This window comes from Haliaeetus albicilla, chromosome 10, assembly GCF_947461875.1.
Source record: "Haliaeetus albicilla chromosome 10, bHalAlb1.1, whole genome shotgun sequence".
Taxonomy (NCBI): Eukaryota; Metazoa; Chordata; class Aves; order Accipitriformes; family Accipitridae; genus Haliaeetus; species Haliaeetus albicilla.
Genome location: NC_091492.1, coordinates 39134165 through 39148645, shown reverse-complemented (window position 1 = coordinate 39148645; position 14481 = coordinate 39134165). Strand labels below are relative to the sequence as shown.

The 14481-nt window shown below is 36.3% G+C and overlaps 1 protein-coding gene across 3 annotated transcripts in view; it reads left to right on the top strand.

Annotated features, from left to right (window-relative positions):
* The window catches only part of SPECC1L (sperm antigen with calponin homology and coiled-coil domains 1 like), a 73841-nt gene extending 63263 nt beyond the window's left edge, over positions 1–10578 (top strand). For all 3 annotated transcript variants that reach the window (XM_069795153.1, XM_069795151.1, XM_069795150.1), the window contains exons 15-16: positions 650–709; positions 2888–10578. In XM_069795153.1, the coding sequence (XP_069651254.1) occupies positions 650–709; positions 2888–2977 (150 nt within the window). In that variant the 3' untranslated portion in view covers positions 2978–10578. The remainder of the gene's footprint in view (positions 1–649; positions 710–2887) is intronic.
* The last annotated feature ends 3903 nt before the right edge of the window (positions 10579–14481 follow it).

The window sequence follows — 14481 nt, the reverse complement described above, 5'->3', positions numbered from 1 at the left end:
AACCCAAACAGTTGGGAAGTGTTTTCAGTTCAGGTTTTGGAAGCAAGGGGTGTTTAAGCTTAAAGATTTTAAATCCATCAGATTTGTACCTTGACATGTTTTGTTCATCCCTTTCAATATCACAAGGATGTTGTTTCATCCTACTTTCTCATACTGATAACTGACTGTGATACTCTTTTCAAGTGATAGGTATCCAATAAAGGTAAACTAGATGTCAAGACTGCAGAGTAGTCTGTATGTATTCTAGTGTGCTACAGTTAATACCTACTGGTGTGTTATCTGGAGATATGTTATTAATGATAATATACCCTAAAAAAATAAGAATATTTCATTAACACATGAAGATACTTTTTATGCTTTTTAAAGAATAAATAATCCATTCTTTAGCATTTTATAACTCAGTCATTCTTCACTGGCAATGATTTTTCAGCATTATCTTCTGAATGAGGAATGAATACAAATTTTCCATAAATTTTTGGATTATATTAGGACATGTTCATTCCTATGGCTCTCTTTAGATTACTAGAGTCAAATTATGGACGCCATTTGAAGCAAAAGTAGCAGCATTACTATGAACATTCTTACGCTGCTTTATTATGTTTGAAGTAGTATTTCCTTGGTTTCTAACATGTTTTTATATCTCATGCAGAGAAGAAATTTCACTTTGGCTTTTCAGGCAGCTGAAAGTGTTGGCATCAAATCTACTCTGGTAAGTTTTAACTGCATACTGAATGAATTATGACCCATTTATAAAGATCAAATTACTCTGTTTTGTACTTTTGAAAGATTTTGATGCTTTATACTTAAAAATAGCAGCGGATGAGCTCAGCTAGAGGTTATTGCCCCTGTATCGTACTTGACTGAAAAACATAAAAGATACTCCCTACCTCAGTGGCTTTGTTTAATAAACCCACTGTCGTCAACAACTTAAGCTTACATGTTTTTTGCATGAAATAGTGACTGAGATACAGACCTGTAGTCCAGCAGCTACAGCAAAGGCAACAGTGTGATAGCCTGTAGCAGATAAACTCTTAAGCTATAAAAGGAAGATTCATCAAACCTCATCTCTCAATATCATAAGAAATAATAATAAAGGCAATGGATTTGTTTGAGAATAATTTGAGAAATAGCTGTGTGATACAATCTTCAAGAATTAATTAATTCTCTCCTGTCTCTGCCCTACTTTCAAATTATTTGGGGTTTTTGAAATTCTGGAGGTACAAATCAAGCTATGTTATTTGTTCTTTTGCTTAGTGTAATATGAGAGTCAAGATTTATCTCTTAAACTTTTCATTTGTCATCATTGTAAATAAGGGTTTTTTCAATTATTGTTTAAAATAAGCTTATACAAATCTTAGCGTAAAAGAATTAGTTTTCAATAGCGTAGTATTTCTAGAAAAGGAAGATTTCTGAAGGTATGGAATTGGGAGTAACCCAAGCCCTTGTCAATAATCACAAAAATCCAGCTAAAATTGCCAGTATCAGAAATGATACTTAAGTGATACTTTTGTAACCTAAATTCTAACAGAGCTGCCATAGTTAGCAACTAATAATACAACACAATTAGACATTTTTAAAAATAACACTTCCCTTGATCCTTATCAGCACTTTTACCCCCCCAGCATTGTATTTGCTGACAATGGCAGTGTAACTGTTGGGCTTTTGTACTTTGACTTTGTCAGTGATCTGAAACATTGAAGTTTCTTACCAAGTGCTGCTGTAAGAACTAGATTGTGGAAAATAACTGCAGTAATCCTTCCATAATTCAGCTTTAGTCTAAATGGTTACTGTCTGTCCTTTCTTTTTTTAATGTACTTAATTACAGATACTCTAAAAAGGCAAACTGAATGGAATGAAATCTTCTAAGTGCAAATTGTATCTATCATAAGGATTTAGAATCTATTTACATACCTACATACACAGTGTGTATGATGTGTATGTTTGTGAATTTTTTTCCTTGTCCATATTACATGGGTGGAGGGTGAAAAAGGGTGTGAAAACGACTGTATGTAAATAGTAGTGGTAATGTAAGGGGAAGTTATTTGTTTCCTGAATAAGAAAGTGTTTGACTACTTTCATGTAGAAAATTAAAAAAAAAAAAAAATTTTCTCTTTTTTGAGTTCTGGAAGTTCCTGGACCCAAAGCTTACAAAACAGACCCTTACAGTAAACAAAATTTATGAGAAACTACATCACTCTGTTTTCCTTTGTACATGTGCCTTTGAAAAGGGTAGATCAGGCTTTGTTTACCCTGCTTATTCACTGACAGTCTGGTATACTGTTACTATGAAACACATGTGAACTGGCCTGTCAGTTAGACACGAACTGTTCGCTTTGTTTCTTGGATATACCCAGATTGGTGGTAAAGTAAACTTCCCTCTTCCTTGCCTCTTTAGATTATTTTATACATATTTTTGAGTAAAGTTCAGTAGTTTACTGTAAAATGGGATTCAATTATTTATTGATGCTTGACTCTTACCCTGATATGAATTTTTAACTTAAGCTTCAATTAATATCTGGGCCTTGATTCTGTGACTCACGGTTCTAGGTAGATTGCATTGACTTGTGAGGCTGGTGTAGGGGTATGTGAACACTAAAGTCTTGACTACTATACTAATTGTACTAAGCGGGGGACGACTCAAGCATGCACAACATTAGTTATTTTGTTGACTTAAGATCAAAATGTCTATCTACAGATACGCTATTCATAGCTGTTTGCATTTTATAAGCCATACAAAGATATATGGAAGAAAACAGAGCTTTCTTCATCAGTGCTTTAAATTGTGGAAACTTTACAGATTTACCATTCCCAGGAATTTGTAAAAACACTACCACATTACTCACAAGGTTATCATTCCTGATTTTGACCAATCTGTTTTCTGTGACAGGACATCAATGAAATGGTGCGAACTGAGCGTCCAGACTGGCAGAATGTCATGCTGTATGTTACAGCAATTTACAAATACTTTGAAACCTGAAACCCTAATAATTCAACAGATCCATGGGATAGAACCAACATGAGCTACCAGATGGAAATCTTATTGAAATGCTAATCTCCATTTCACTGAAAACTGGCAACATTTGAGTCCCCTCAAACTTCAGTGACACTATCCTGGATTGCCTCAGATTGCTTCAGCTACTAAGCCTGGAAACAACTGTTTAAAAGCAAGAACTTGTTGCCACAGTGCTTGTAATAACCCAAGTTATTAAGCTATTCAGATTAATTATGTAGCCTAAAGAGCCTGGACTACTTATGTGCTGCCTTTCCAGCCAGACTTCCTGAAGCTTTCTTTCCTAGGAGAGTGAGATGAATGGATCCTCTAGCATATAGGAGACTGAATGTACATATAAAGCTTTGAGAAGGAAAAGGGTAACATGGCGTCATATTACTGAACTTTCTGTAGCATCCTGATACCACAGAGTCTGAATATTCTACCCGCAGCATATGGCACCCCGATACAGTAGAGTTCTTAATGGTAATTTAGTTACTGCCTTTACAGCTATTTTCCCTCCTTTAACTATTCTAAATATGCACAATATTCTAGGAAAACAAGCTTTTATTCCATAACGACAAATTGAGTGGAAAAGTGCTCTCGATACCTCGAAAAATTTGGCACAGAAGAACTCTTCATTCTAAAGCTTCATTATAAGCCTACCTCTGTCACAGCGATGTGGCTTCCAACTTTATCTTATGGATTGTAAAGACTAGCACATACAGCTCCTGGTTTTCAGGGTACGCTATACTTCAAGGAATCTGTCCAAACTCCCTGTGCTTCCATTATAACAGAAATGAATCAATAATCAACCCTTGTATGGCTTGTTCTTTCTCCTCTTCCTCCTTTGCCTGTGTAGCACACACAGCTACTGCAGGCCTTAGTCTACAGCAATACGAGCATACGTCATGGATTTCTGTGGTAGAATTTTGGAACTGGGATGGCATTTCCTCTGCAGAGAAGATATTTTCAATAAGATATAATAATGAAGTAGTTTGTCTCAAAATCCAGCTTTGCCATGTTTTCTGTGTGTTTTTGATTGATCTTGCACATCCTCATCTGACTGACAGAAGGTGAGATGTTCTCTGACAAGAACTATGGAGGAACTGATGTAATGTGTATACACCCAGTAGTCTTGAATATTGCATGGAAATGACTCATTGTCACAAGGAAGGAATTGAGATTTAGTCTGCTCAACTTCTATTTTCCTAAAATGTACCTGGATTTATGTAACAGCTCTCGGGCAAAAGAGTTCAAGTAAGTGCCTTAGCGATCATTGAATTGATACATCCTGGCACTTCAGGGCCTTGTGCAGAATGTTAATGGCTCAGAACGATTTCATATATCCATTTGTCATAAGCTGTTTGTTGTAATCTTGTTTGTCAAATCAAGGGAAGACTTCACTCTATCATTGCTTCTGCCTCTTATTTTTCTGAATACTTATCAGCAGTTAAGCCACAGTTGAAAGTCTCTCATTAATATTAAGCAGAAGCCTACTTTAGAAGTGAGTTCTTTAACAATTGCTATTTATAAGCACATGCTCTTTCAACACAGTAACCCTGTTATAAAGAAAATTAATCTGCCATTCCTATGGTGCTCTTATGACTGTTAAGGACAGTTTGAATGTCATAGATGTTAACCCAGTGAGTGCAGCTGTGCTTGGCATCTGTGAAACTTCATCATGGTATAAAAGCACAGATTTAACTCAAAATTATTGCCAAATACAAAAACTTATCATCTGAGGAACATAGCCCATGTGAAGAGTAATAATTCAGCATGTCTCTAGCAGCTAGCATTGTATAAAAATATACATTTACACTGACATGTGCCTGTGAGAATTACAAAAAGTTTGCAGAACAACTACTTAATCCATACTGAGGGCCTTTAGAGAAGTTTTCAGAACAGCAGTGTCTCACACATTCTTACAGTTCTTTAGAACCCTAAAAGTAGCTAGATACCCTCAGATTATTAATTGATGCATTTGAAGAGCCAACATAATCTAAAGACAGTTGTTGCAAGAGAGGCTTCAAGTGAAAAATCTTCATTAACAGATTTTAATAAAAGTCTGATATACAATTTCCTCTCCTGTATATTTCTTAAAAAAAAAATTTGCTTACTTCATTTCTTCAAATAAGTTTCAGTAAGAGTAGTCTTATTGGAAATACACTTTATTGCTCTCACATTCCATCTCTTACTTCTTAAATTCCAGGTTTTGCCAATTTGTGTTTAAAAAACCCTTTTATTCACCCTCTGAACAGACATCCTTATCTATGATTGTCTTATTTATTGCCTTAGATTTTAAGAAAATATTTTTCTAATGAAAAGGATAGAATTTCTTGGTCTAAATTAATTCATGACCTGTTTTGTTAAGGTAATTTGAGCTTTAAGCTGATTTTTTTCTGTCCAGTGGTCAACTTCATTTACCTGGAATGTTGTATTAGTCCTTAACTGAAATAACACTAATAGTTAACCATTTGTAAAAGGGGAAATCACATTTTCCAGATACTTTCTGTTAAAAAGATGAGCTGCTAGTCTTCAGAGAGAGAGAGAGAGAGAGAAAAAGTTATTAGTAATTAGAAAAATAATCTTGTTTTGAACTTCAGAGCTCTGCAAACTTCTTGGTGTGATCTGTCTGATAAACCTCTGCTGAATTCATATCTGTAAAGGAATATTGGGCTTCATGAAGAGGTTTTTTTAGAATGATATATCTGAGCCTTTACACATAAGATGCTGCACTGCTGTCCAAGTGGAAGTAATGAAGCAATGGAAGATCTAAAACAAACATAATGCCCTGCTGCATTCTACAACATGTTTTTTCTGAAGGTTCAAACTGCATTCAGATTTTCAAGAGGAAGAATAGCTGTAGCTCTTCTGGATGTGGATGATACTGTTCTGTTTGGTTCCTACTCATAGTCAATCCTGAAACAGCCTGGTTCTTTTGTACCTATGAAGTGCAAGTTTATGCTGATTTACTTTCTTTTTAATCCAGAACATATTTCTGAATGTACTACAAAAAGGACAAATATTTTATCATCAATTTATATTATTGCATTTTAATATGTGCCTTGCAAATGCCTGTGCTGTAGTATATCAGGGTTACTCATTGCCAGCTGTAGGGGTGGGGTGGACAACAAAATGGAGCTGTTGAACATATTGATGCACTTACAGCTATATCATCTTCTGGATCCTGTTTACTGAAATGCTTCCATAGATTAGAGAGGTCAGTTTAGAGCCAGATGTATATTCAGTTTGGCTAGTTGTCATCCTGATGTAAGATCATTAGCAATGAACTGAATGAACAGTTGTGAGGTTTTCTTTACCAAAAAAAAAAGGGATGGGAGGAAAAATTAAAATTTGGTTATTTGGGAAAATTCTGTCAGAGAGGTTTTGGTATGGAGTATCTAACAATAGCAGAACGGAGATCACTTCAGAATGGATTACACTTGATTTGGTTTTCAGCTGGTTTTGTTCGATCCAGTTTGATGTGATTGTCTTGTATGTTTAAATAGAAATACTAAATTAATATCTCTGGTGTGGATATCTGGCCCTCACAAAGACCTCTCATTCTCATGCCTCTGAAAATTTGTTAGTGAAATTTTCCCTTTTAAAATTGTGTTTGTGGTTAGGTTACCCAGAATATAATATTTAATTACAGCATATTCTGATTTAAAAGTAAATTTTTGTCTCCTTTGCATAAAATATATTCCTCAAGTTACATGTAGCATTTCTGATATTTTTTTGTCTCCAATTTTGTAAAATATTTCCACTGTTTGTGTTTTTCTGTAAAGTCCATCATCATGCTTTAGGGGCCCCTTAATTTGCCAGAGCTAAATGAACTCAGCTTTAATGTATTGGTGTAAACTTGTATTAACATCACTGGCAGAGTCATGCTCTGGTTTTACATGCATAAGGAGAAATAAATTTGGCCCTTGCTCTAATGATGCAGTACAGTGGTTTAAACTGCTAAGGATCTGCCTTAAGAGTTTTGTAGCCATGGTGAAAAATTCTCATTGGCATCTCATTTCTGCTACCAATCTCAATGTTAAGTTTTTACATATTTTTTCAGTTCCCTGATTCAACACTTCAGACATTTGGATTCTGTTGCATGTTTTGCATCACCAAAAAATGAATTTTACTCAATTCTCTCTCTTTCTGTAGAGTTTTGGCCCAGGGTACAAATTTTGTTATAGCCTAGTTTTAAATAAGATGATTTGGGAAGTTGGAGATATGGAGAGCTTCTGGGTGTTTTTCTTACTTTGTGTTCTGCTTGTGATTGGTTTGGGAACGCTGTCTGTTTTTCATGTGATAGGCGATAATATCTTCCAAAGCTGCCCCCTCTGGATGGCTGGCGTGAAGCTATGCATAGGCTAAAGTTAAGCCTTTAAAACTGTGTTCATGGGACTCATGTGGTGACTTTACTACTTATTTGCCTCTTGCAACTAATACAATCACAGCTTAACTGCGGGCTGCATCAAGCAGGAGCTATTAAGGGGCAGAATTCTTCTGGGAAGGAATCCAGTTGTACACCTTTACACTATTTTTTGCCTATTGTGAGTAATACTTTTGCTGAGGTGGCCTAAGAAAGAGGATTTTAAAATAGTAGTGTTCATGTACAGACTGATTTAACTATATAGTTTGTTTGTGGTCCTTCCCTTAACTTGGTAAATATTTATTTCTGTTTTATTTTTACGTTCTGCCAAGCTCTATTTCTGCAGTTCCTTTCTTTAAGCTAGCATTAGTATATGAATACATAGTAACATTAACCAGTTTGAGGAATGGTTTGGTGAGAAGTGGTATTAAAGTGCAGTCATCATCCACAAGTTCTGGACGTGCCACCATGCTTTCCCAAGCTGGTGCGTGTTGATTGGCAAAACATGTTAGAGCTGCTTAACTCTCCCCCACGGCTTCCTTATCTCCTACGTAGCCTACATCACCCCAGGGTGTCCATCAGGTGCTCTTGCCCCCAAATTATCAACTCCTTAGGTGAGTTAAGAGTTCATAGCCATCTCTTAATATATTCAATTGTCCCTATTTAGAAAGGTATCTCTAATAGTGTTTCTGCTTTCAAATGAGAGTGGCTGGATGGGTTTTAAACTACTGTCCGGCTTGCTGAGCATTCCCAGTCCTTCATTCAGCTAAGTTTTTTTGGTTGTATTCCTTGATTTCAGTATCAGTGTTGTAGTACGCTTTGTAATTGTCAAAGCCAAGAAGTTAAGCATTTGGAATATGTAGCAAGTATGCTTTTGATAATTAATGCTGAGTAACTTAAAAGATCAAGGTTTGTACAGTTCTGATCTCTGTTAGAGTGTTGATATGAGTGTCTTTTTCTCCTTATGTATTTGCGCTTGCCAGTTTTTGGGATGCAACACCCTTGAACTCAGTTTGACAAGGCCGCTATCCTGGCCTCCTTAAATTAATTCATTCTGCGGTAATAGAATTATTTCCTCACACTGAAACTTCAGTAAAATCTATGAATACCAGATGACGTTTTTCCAACTGACATTAGCTTTTACTTGGAATATTCCTTACCCTTAGGCCACTGTCTGCCACAGAGTTTCACATAAAGTTCCCATCAGTTCCAGCAGGACTCGTGGATACGAAACAGTAGAGTAAACTTTTGGCAGAATATTATGGCAGCCTGATGCAATTAAGCTGGTTTCATTTTAATCCCCTATTTTCAGGGGGTTTCAGTTTAGCCAAAATCACTTACTCAAAGCTGAGATGTGGCACGGTTGTTCTCCACTGGGAAGTATGCTTCTGTTTAATAATATTTTTATGAGATTGTATTTATGGAAATGGAAAGAAAAATGTCATGAAGCTAGTTTTGTTGCACTTTTTCTAAGGCTTTTGTATTTTGCATAGAGTTCTAGAATATGAACAAGTTGTTTGGGGAAGTCAAGGCTGAAAACCTACTCTGCCCCAGCATAGCAATGTATTACGTGCATTTTCATTCTAGTGATATATGTATTATTTTAATTGCATGTAACTAGTGTATTTATATGGTAGGTAGGAAGCCCGGTGGACGCTTTCTGCTGCAGAGGAGCCATTGGCAGTCCTGGTTCTGCAGTTCATGAACTGACTTGTCTTGACAGTAGACTGCATTTGCAATAATGGAATAGTCAATTTTTGTTTCTGAACTCTTATTTCAACAAACGGGGAGGAAGAGGCTCTTTTTTCGTTCTATTGTTGAAATTTCTCTGGAGGCTTTTAATGGTTTCCAATTATTGCATATGCTCAATTAGGATGATTACTTGGGAATCAGTTCAGTAAAGAGGGCATATGTACACATAACATACTCAAGTAATTAATCCTTGTAACTTACAACATTTCAGTTTGTTAGAAACTTTTGTTTTTACGTGTATTATAAGGTCAATTTAACTATTTTTAAGTAGCACTTTTATACATATCTGAAGGGTTTTTTTGAGCAGAAGTGTTTTTTCTGTATGTTATCTAATGGGAAGAAAGTATAACGCTACTAAACAAAGCATAGACTAGTTAGCCTCCAGACTGTAAGTTCACTTTAGGTCAGTAATGATCAAGAGTTGTTCAATGTACATGAAATAAATCAGTGAACCCTTTTAATATTGGACAACTCTCCAGATCAAAGTCAGAAGGGCATTAATTGGTACCCTCCAACTCTAGGATGAGGGTACTTTCAGTTCAGGTGTGAGGCAGAACTGACAGAACAATATGGTGAATTTTGGACTTCATGAAAGGACAGAATTTTGTTGATATCTCAGTCTAACTTCACAGCAGTATATTGGTTAAGGACTAACCTTGTTTGAGATGACACTGCAGCCAGTAATAATATCTCCTAAATAGCTAATTTAAAGTTAATTTTCCGTGGCCTTTAAAGATAATGTAAAAACCAGTGATTCTTAAAAGCTCTTCTCATCCATCCAGCTTTTCTGATTTGTATTGGTTTTACACTCCATTGAAACACAACTGTTAGACTTACCTAACAGTACATGTATGGGTTTAGTAATTCTTGTTCTAGACAACAAGCACTTTTCTTTTTTCCAGAACCCTTTCAAATGGTTTACACACACACATTGACATATATGGACATTATACAGATAGAGAGAGGTTTTGCATGAATGAATATATGTACGTATATATACACACATATATACATGTGTGTATACATATATGTACATCTGCAGGTTCTTAATGAAACTGAACATGTTTCAAGAAGTGCTTGCGTCTTGAATACTTAGGGTGGTGTATTAGTGTATATATTTAAAAGGTAAGGTGGAAGAAAACTTTTTGTTTGCTTCTGGTTAGAGCTGAGAAATACAGGTTTGAGGAAAATTTGAAAGTATGTTCAAATTGTATTTCACCCTGTTCCTGGTTTGAAAGGCACAAGCTGTTAATCATTGGAACTTAAAAGGTCAGCAAGCATATTTTAAGCTAAACCTTTTGGAGGACCAATATGCTTTTAGTTTGCAAGGACCACTAAAGATCTGGGCATTTACTTTCTCCATAATGTATTCTGTATGAGTATTTAGTATGTATGCCTTCAATTTGCCAATGTTGCCATGTTTTCTTCTTAATTATTCATGAAATAAAGATTGCAAATAGCAAAATGTGTGTTGATGTTTTCTTGAGTGAAGCCACTACAAAAGGGAATATTTTAACACTATTTCTGGCACCGTGGTTTTTCAGGAGTAAATATTACAGGAAGTAGTTTGCGGAGGATGAGAAGGGCATGCAAATGATTTGCATGCAAAATGCAAACGCAAATAACCTCATGATTTTTTGGAAGCCATGTCTCTCTTGGTATACCAGCATACATTAGGGTATCTACCCCCAAAGAGTTTTAAATTATAAGATGGTGAATACCCTGGATAAGAGGTACGTATTTAAGGCATCTGCTTAGCCTGTATTGTCCTAGTCTTGAATATGAGTAACAGAGAAGGGAACTGCAGAGAATATGTTCAATTTAGGCAACTTCATAATGCATTGCAGCATTTGAATTATTTAAATGTTACTTAACCCAACCCAAGTAAGGCAATGCATGTGTACGAGCTCGCTCCCTCTCCCTCCCTCCCTCCCTCTCTCTCTCTCCCTCCCTCTCTCTCTCTCTCCAGGAACTGGGCTGGGGAGGGTTTGGGGACTTAATTTTTATGACAGTTCAGAGTATTTAAAGTAGATGCCCAAAAATGAAATTTCCAGGTGAAAATAAAGACTAGAACACCTTAAATCTGATTTCATCTCAATCATCCTGGATGGTAACTGTTTTCAAATGCTGTTTTAGAGCTTTAGTTTCAAGTGCTCTGGAATAAATTGGATCCAGAGGTTTGGATTGAGCTCCTGTTTATTGCAAATGGTGTTCTTAAATGCACTGACTAGTATACGTATTTTAATTCTATCTCTTTCCTACATAATTTTTGGGGGATTTTGTGTGATGTTTTGTGACTGTTCAGCAATGCAGAAAAGTCTTTTGTCTCAGTGATGTTATTCTGCAAGAAAATGTCTCACTTCTCCTTTGTTGAGGTGAAATATTCTCCCTGAATTTGACTGGTTTAAGAAAACTCTTCTTAGTTCTCAGAATGGATTTATATCCTGTTTTTAAGCATGGATCTTCAGTTTTCATAATTCTTTTAAAAATAAATGTTTTAAAAGTGTAGTGTAGTAAACTCATGTCAGAAAATAGATGTTTTTCTTTTCTGTAGCAAGTGCATGACAGCATTGCAGAAGTGACTTGTACACCTGCAATTGGCAATCTGAAGGTCAAGACAGAAGCGGTGAGCCGGGCAGAGGCCGGGCTTGAGGTATGCTAAAACAGTAGTGTCTGCACAATCTGTAGAGCTGCAACTTTTCTTTCCCATATCCACTGAAATAATATTCCCTAAGCAAAGTTTTTTTCATGGGTTGTCTTCCAAGCTGTCACTACAGAATTTTGTTAAACATGTGGAACTAGCTCCATAAGTGTGTTTAAGTTGAATATAATAAAATCACTTAAATAATTTTGAAGGACTTACCATAATGTAAAACAGCAGCTATATGGAATAGTTAAATAAAAACCTCAGAAGCAACAGCAATGTAATATTCCATTGTATTAAATCACAAAAGCTTATATTGGAGTCACGATTGTTCTGCAGTTAAATTCTATATAGGAACTAGGTAAACATTACAGAACTTTCAGCTAAAATTCTTATCATAAAGGCTTTCACAGTTGCAGCTACTGTTAAGACTTTTAAAAAAAGAAGTGCTGAATTCTCTGCCTTTCACATTGTTCACCCTCTCTTAGCTCCCTCACTTAGTGTTTTGTCTACAGGGTTTTTTTCAGCACTATCTTTCCTTGGGCCCAGCATTTGTGTTCTCCTTGTTTCTTAAACTGGTGTTTTCTTTTTTCTCCTCAATACACAAGGTTCAGTGAGGTACAGAATTTCTTCTTTGAATTTACGTAGTGATGGTATTGTGGAAAGCTCCAGTACCTTCCATATGAATTACTGCTTGATCCTGCAACCCAACACCCTGAATGAAGAAATTAGCTAATTAGTGTCTCTATTCCTGGCAGCTCAAGATTAGAAGAGCATTTATGTCTAATTAAATGTTTTTTGTTTTTAAATGTTTTTAAAAATCTGCTTCATTTTTATTAGAAAAGTTGCTTTGAAACTTTTCCCGTGCAAGTCTCTGTTTAGAAAAAATTTTGTCTATGAATTTTTAAAAAAAGAAAAGTAGATAAGGGACTGATGCCATCAATCCTAATCCAAGTTAAGGTTTTTACTAGTCTTTGTCTGCCACTGCCCTCTGTATCACCATGGTGTAGCTGAACTCTGTTTGTAGAACTGAATTTCTCTATGTACAATGTAGACTTTTCTTAGATGTTCTTTGCCCTTCAGGATTTTCAGTTCTTTGGAACCTCCTTAATCGCATTATGAAAATAGGGTCGAATACAGTAGTGTCTTATCACAGCATTTTTACTGCTAGACATTTGCATTGATTATATAGCGTGAGGAAATATTTGTGCTTCTCTCCAGTGCTGCGCATAGCTCACTCCCTTGTTTATGCTTCCTTTTCTTAAACCATTTTAGGCTCTTTCCTCACGCCAGAAGCCTAAAAGTTAAGCTCTTAAAAATGAAAGAAACTTGAGAAGGAGACATAACAGTCTGGAGACAACTTCACTGAGCTGTTGACAATATCATATTTTTCAAAAATAAATATACCACAGAGCACCGAAATGCCAGCGTGTTGAGTTAACGCTGTGTGTCTCTCTGGGGCCACGTTCACAGTCCATCAACTGCAATGGAGTAAAGCCCAGGGTAAAGCCTGCGGTGCACATAACCAGTGCTCTCTCTTGAAAAAGAAAATCACAACGTTGGAGGGTATGATCCTGATGGGTGTTGAGCATTGGCAGTTTTGCAGTGCAGGAGCTGTTAGGTGTTCAGTCCTTCAGAAAAATCTTTCCCCAAAATCGCTGCTCTAAAAAAATAATATAGCTGGACTATCGTCCCAGCAGAGAAGGCATGCCGCGGTTTTCCTCTTGGCCAGAGTTACAGATGTTATACAGGCATTGCAACAGGGTGCTAAAACACTAATTTAACTTCATAAACCTATGAAGTTCCATCATTTTGCACGAACATTTCCAGCACGCACTATTCCCTAGCAGGGAGTGGTGGGGAGCAGGGTCAGTAGCTACTTTTTATCTCCAGTTTGTGCTGGGACAGAGCTTGGTTATACACAATGTGTATTTTGTCAAGTTAAATAAGGATTGCCCTCTCATTGCTCCTTAGAATAAAATGAGAATAGTGTAAGTGAAGAAGAATCATCTGACTACTTCTGCTGGGCCTTGCAACTCCAACAGTTCATTTATTGTATAAAGGTAACTTCTATATATTACTATTATAGAAAATAAATAGCTGTTGCTCTGCAGCTCCCACATGATGATTCATGCTACCCGTTTTTCTTCTATTAATAGTCTAAAGAGAGTGCTTAAATTTAGATTGAACTCCATCTCATAGTCTGTCATGCTGAATAGCATTTAGAGAAATGAAGCCACAGTCTGTTTGGGCAGTGCCTTTTACGGAGAGTAGTCCCAACTCTCGACATGAAATTACCAAAAATCCTTCTTTCGTTCCTGACCTAAGTGCAAATGGCAGGATTTAAACAGTGTTGGGGATATGGTTTGCACTTCCCTGTGCGCACAAATCTTAACTTGACTTTAGCTTGTTTTCCCTAAGCCTAGGTAAAAGTTGAACTCCTTCTGTGCTGGAATTGAACAGTTTGCGAGAAGGCTTCGGTCTTTGACACAGAGGAGCATCCTTTGTGAAGTTGCTAGCCATGGGCATCTCCAGCAAAATTTTGCATGGGTAACTTTGTTAAAGGATGCTCTCTTCAGAAAATCTAGCTGCTGGGTTTTTTTTCCCCAATGTTGATTTTAGAATCGCTAACAAATATTTAATGTTGAACAATGTGAGAGAAATAATTGCATATATGTACACAAATATGGATTTTTATTTATATAGATCTCTGATGTTGAAGGA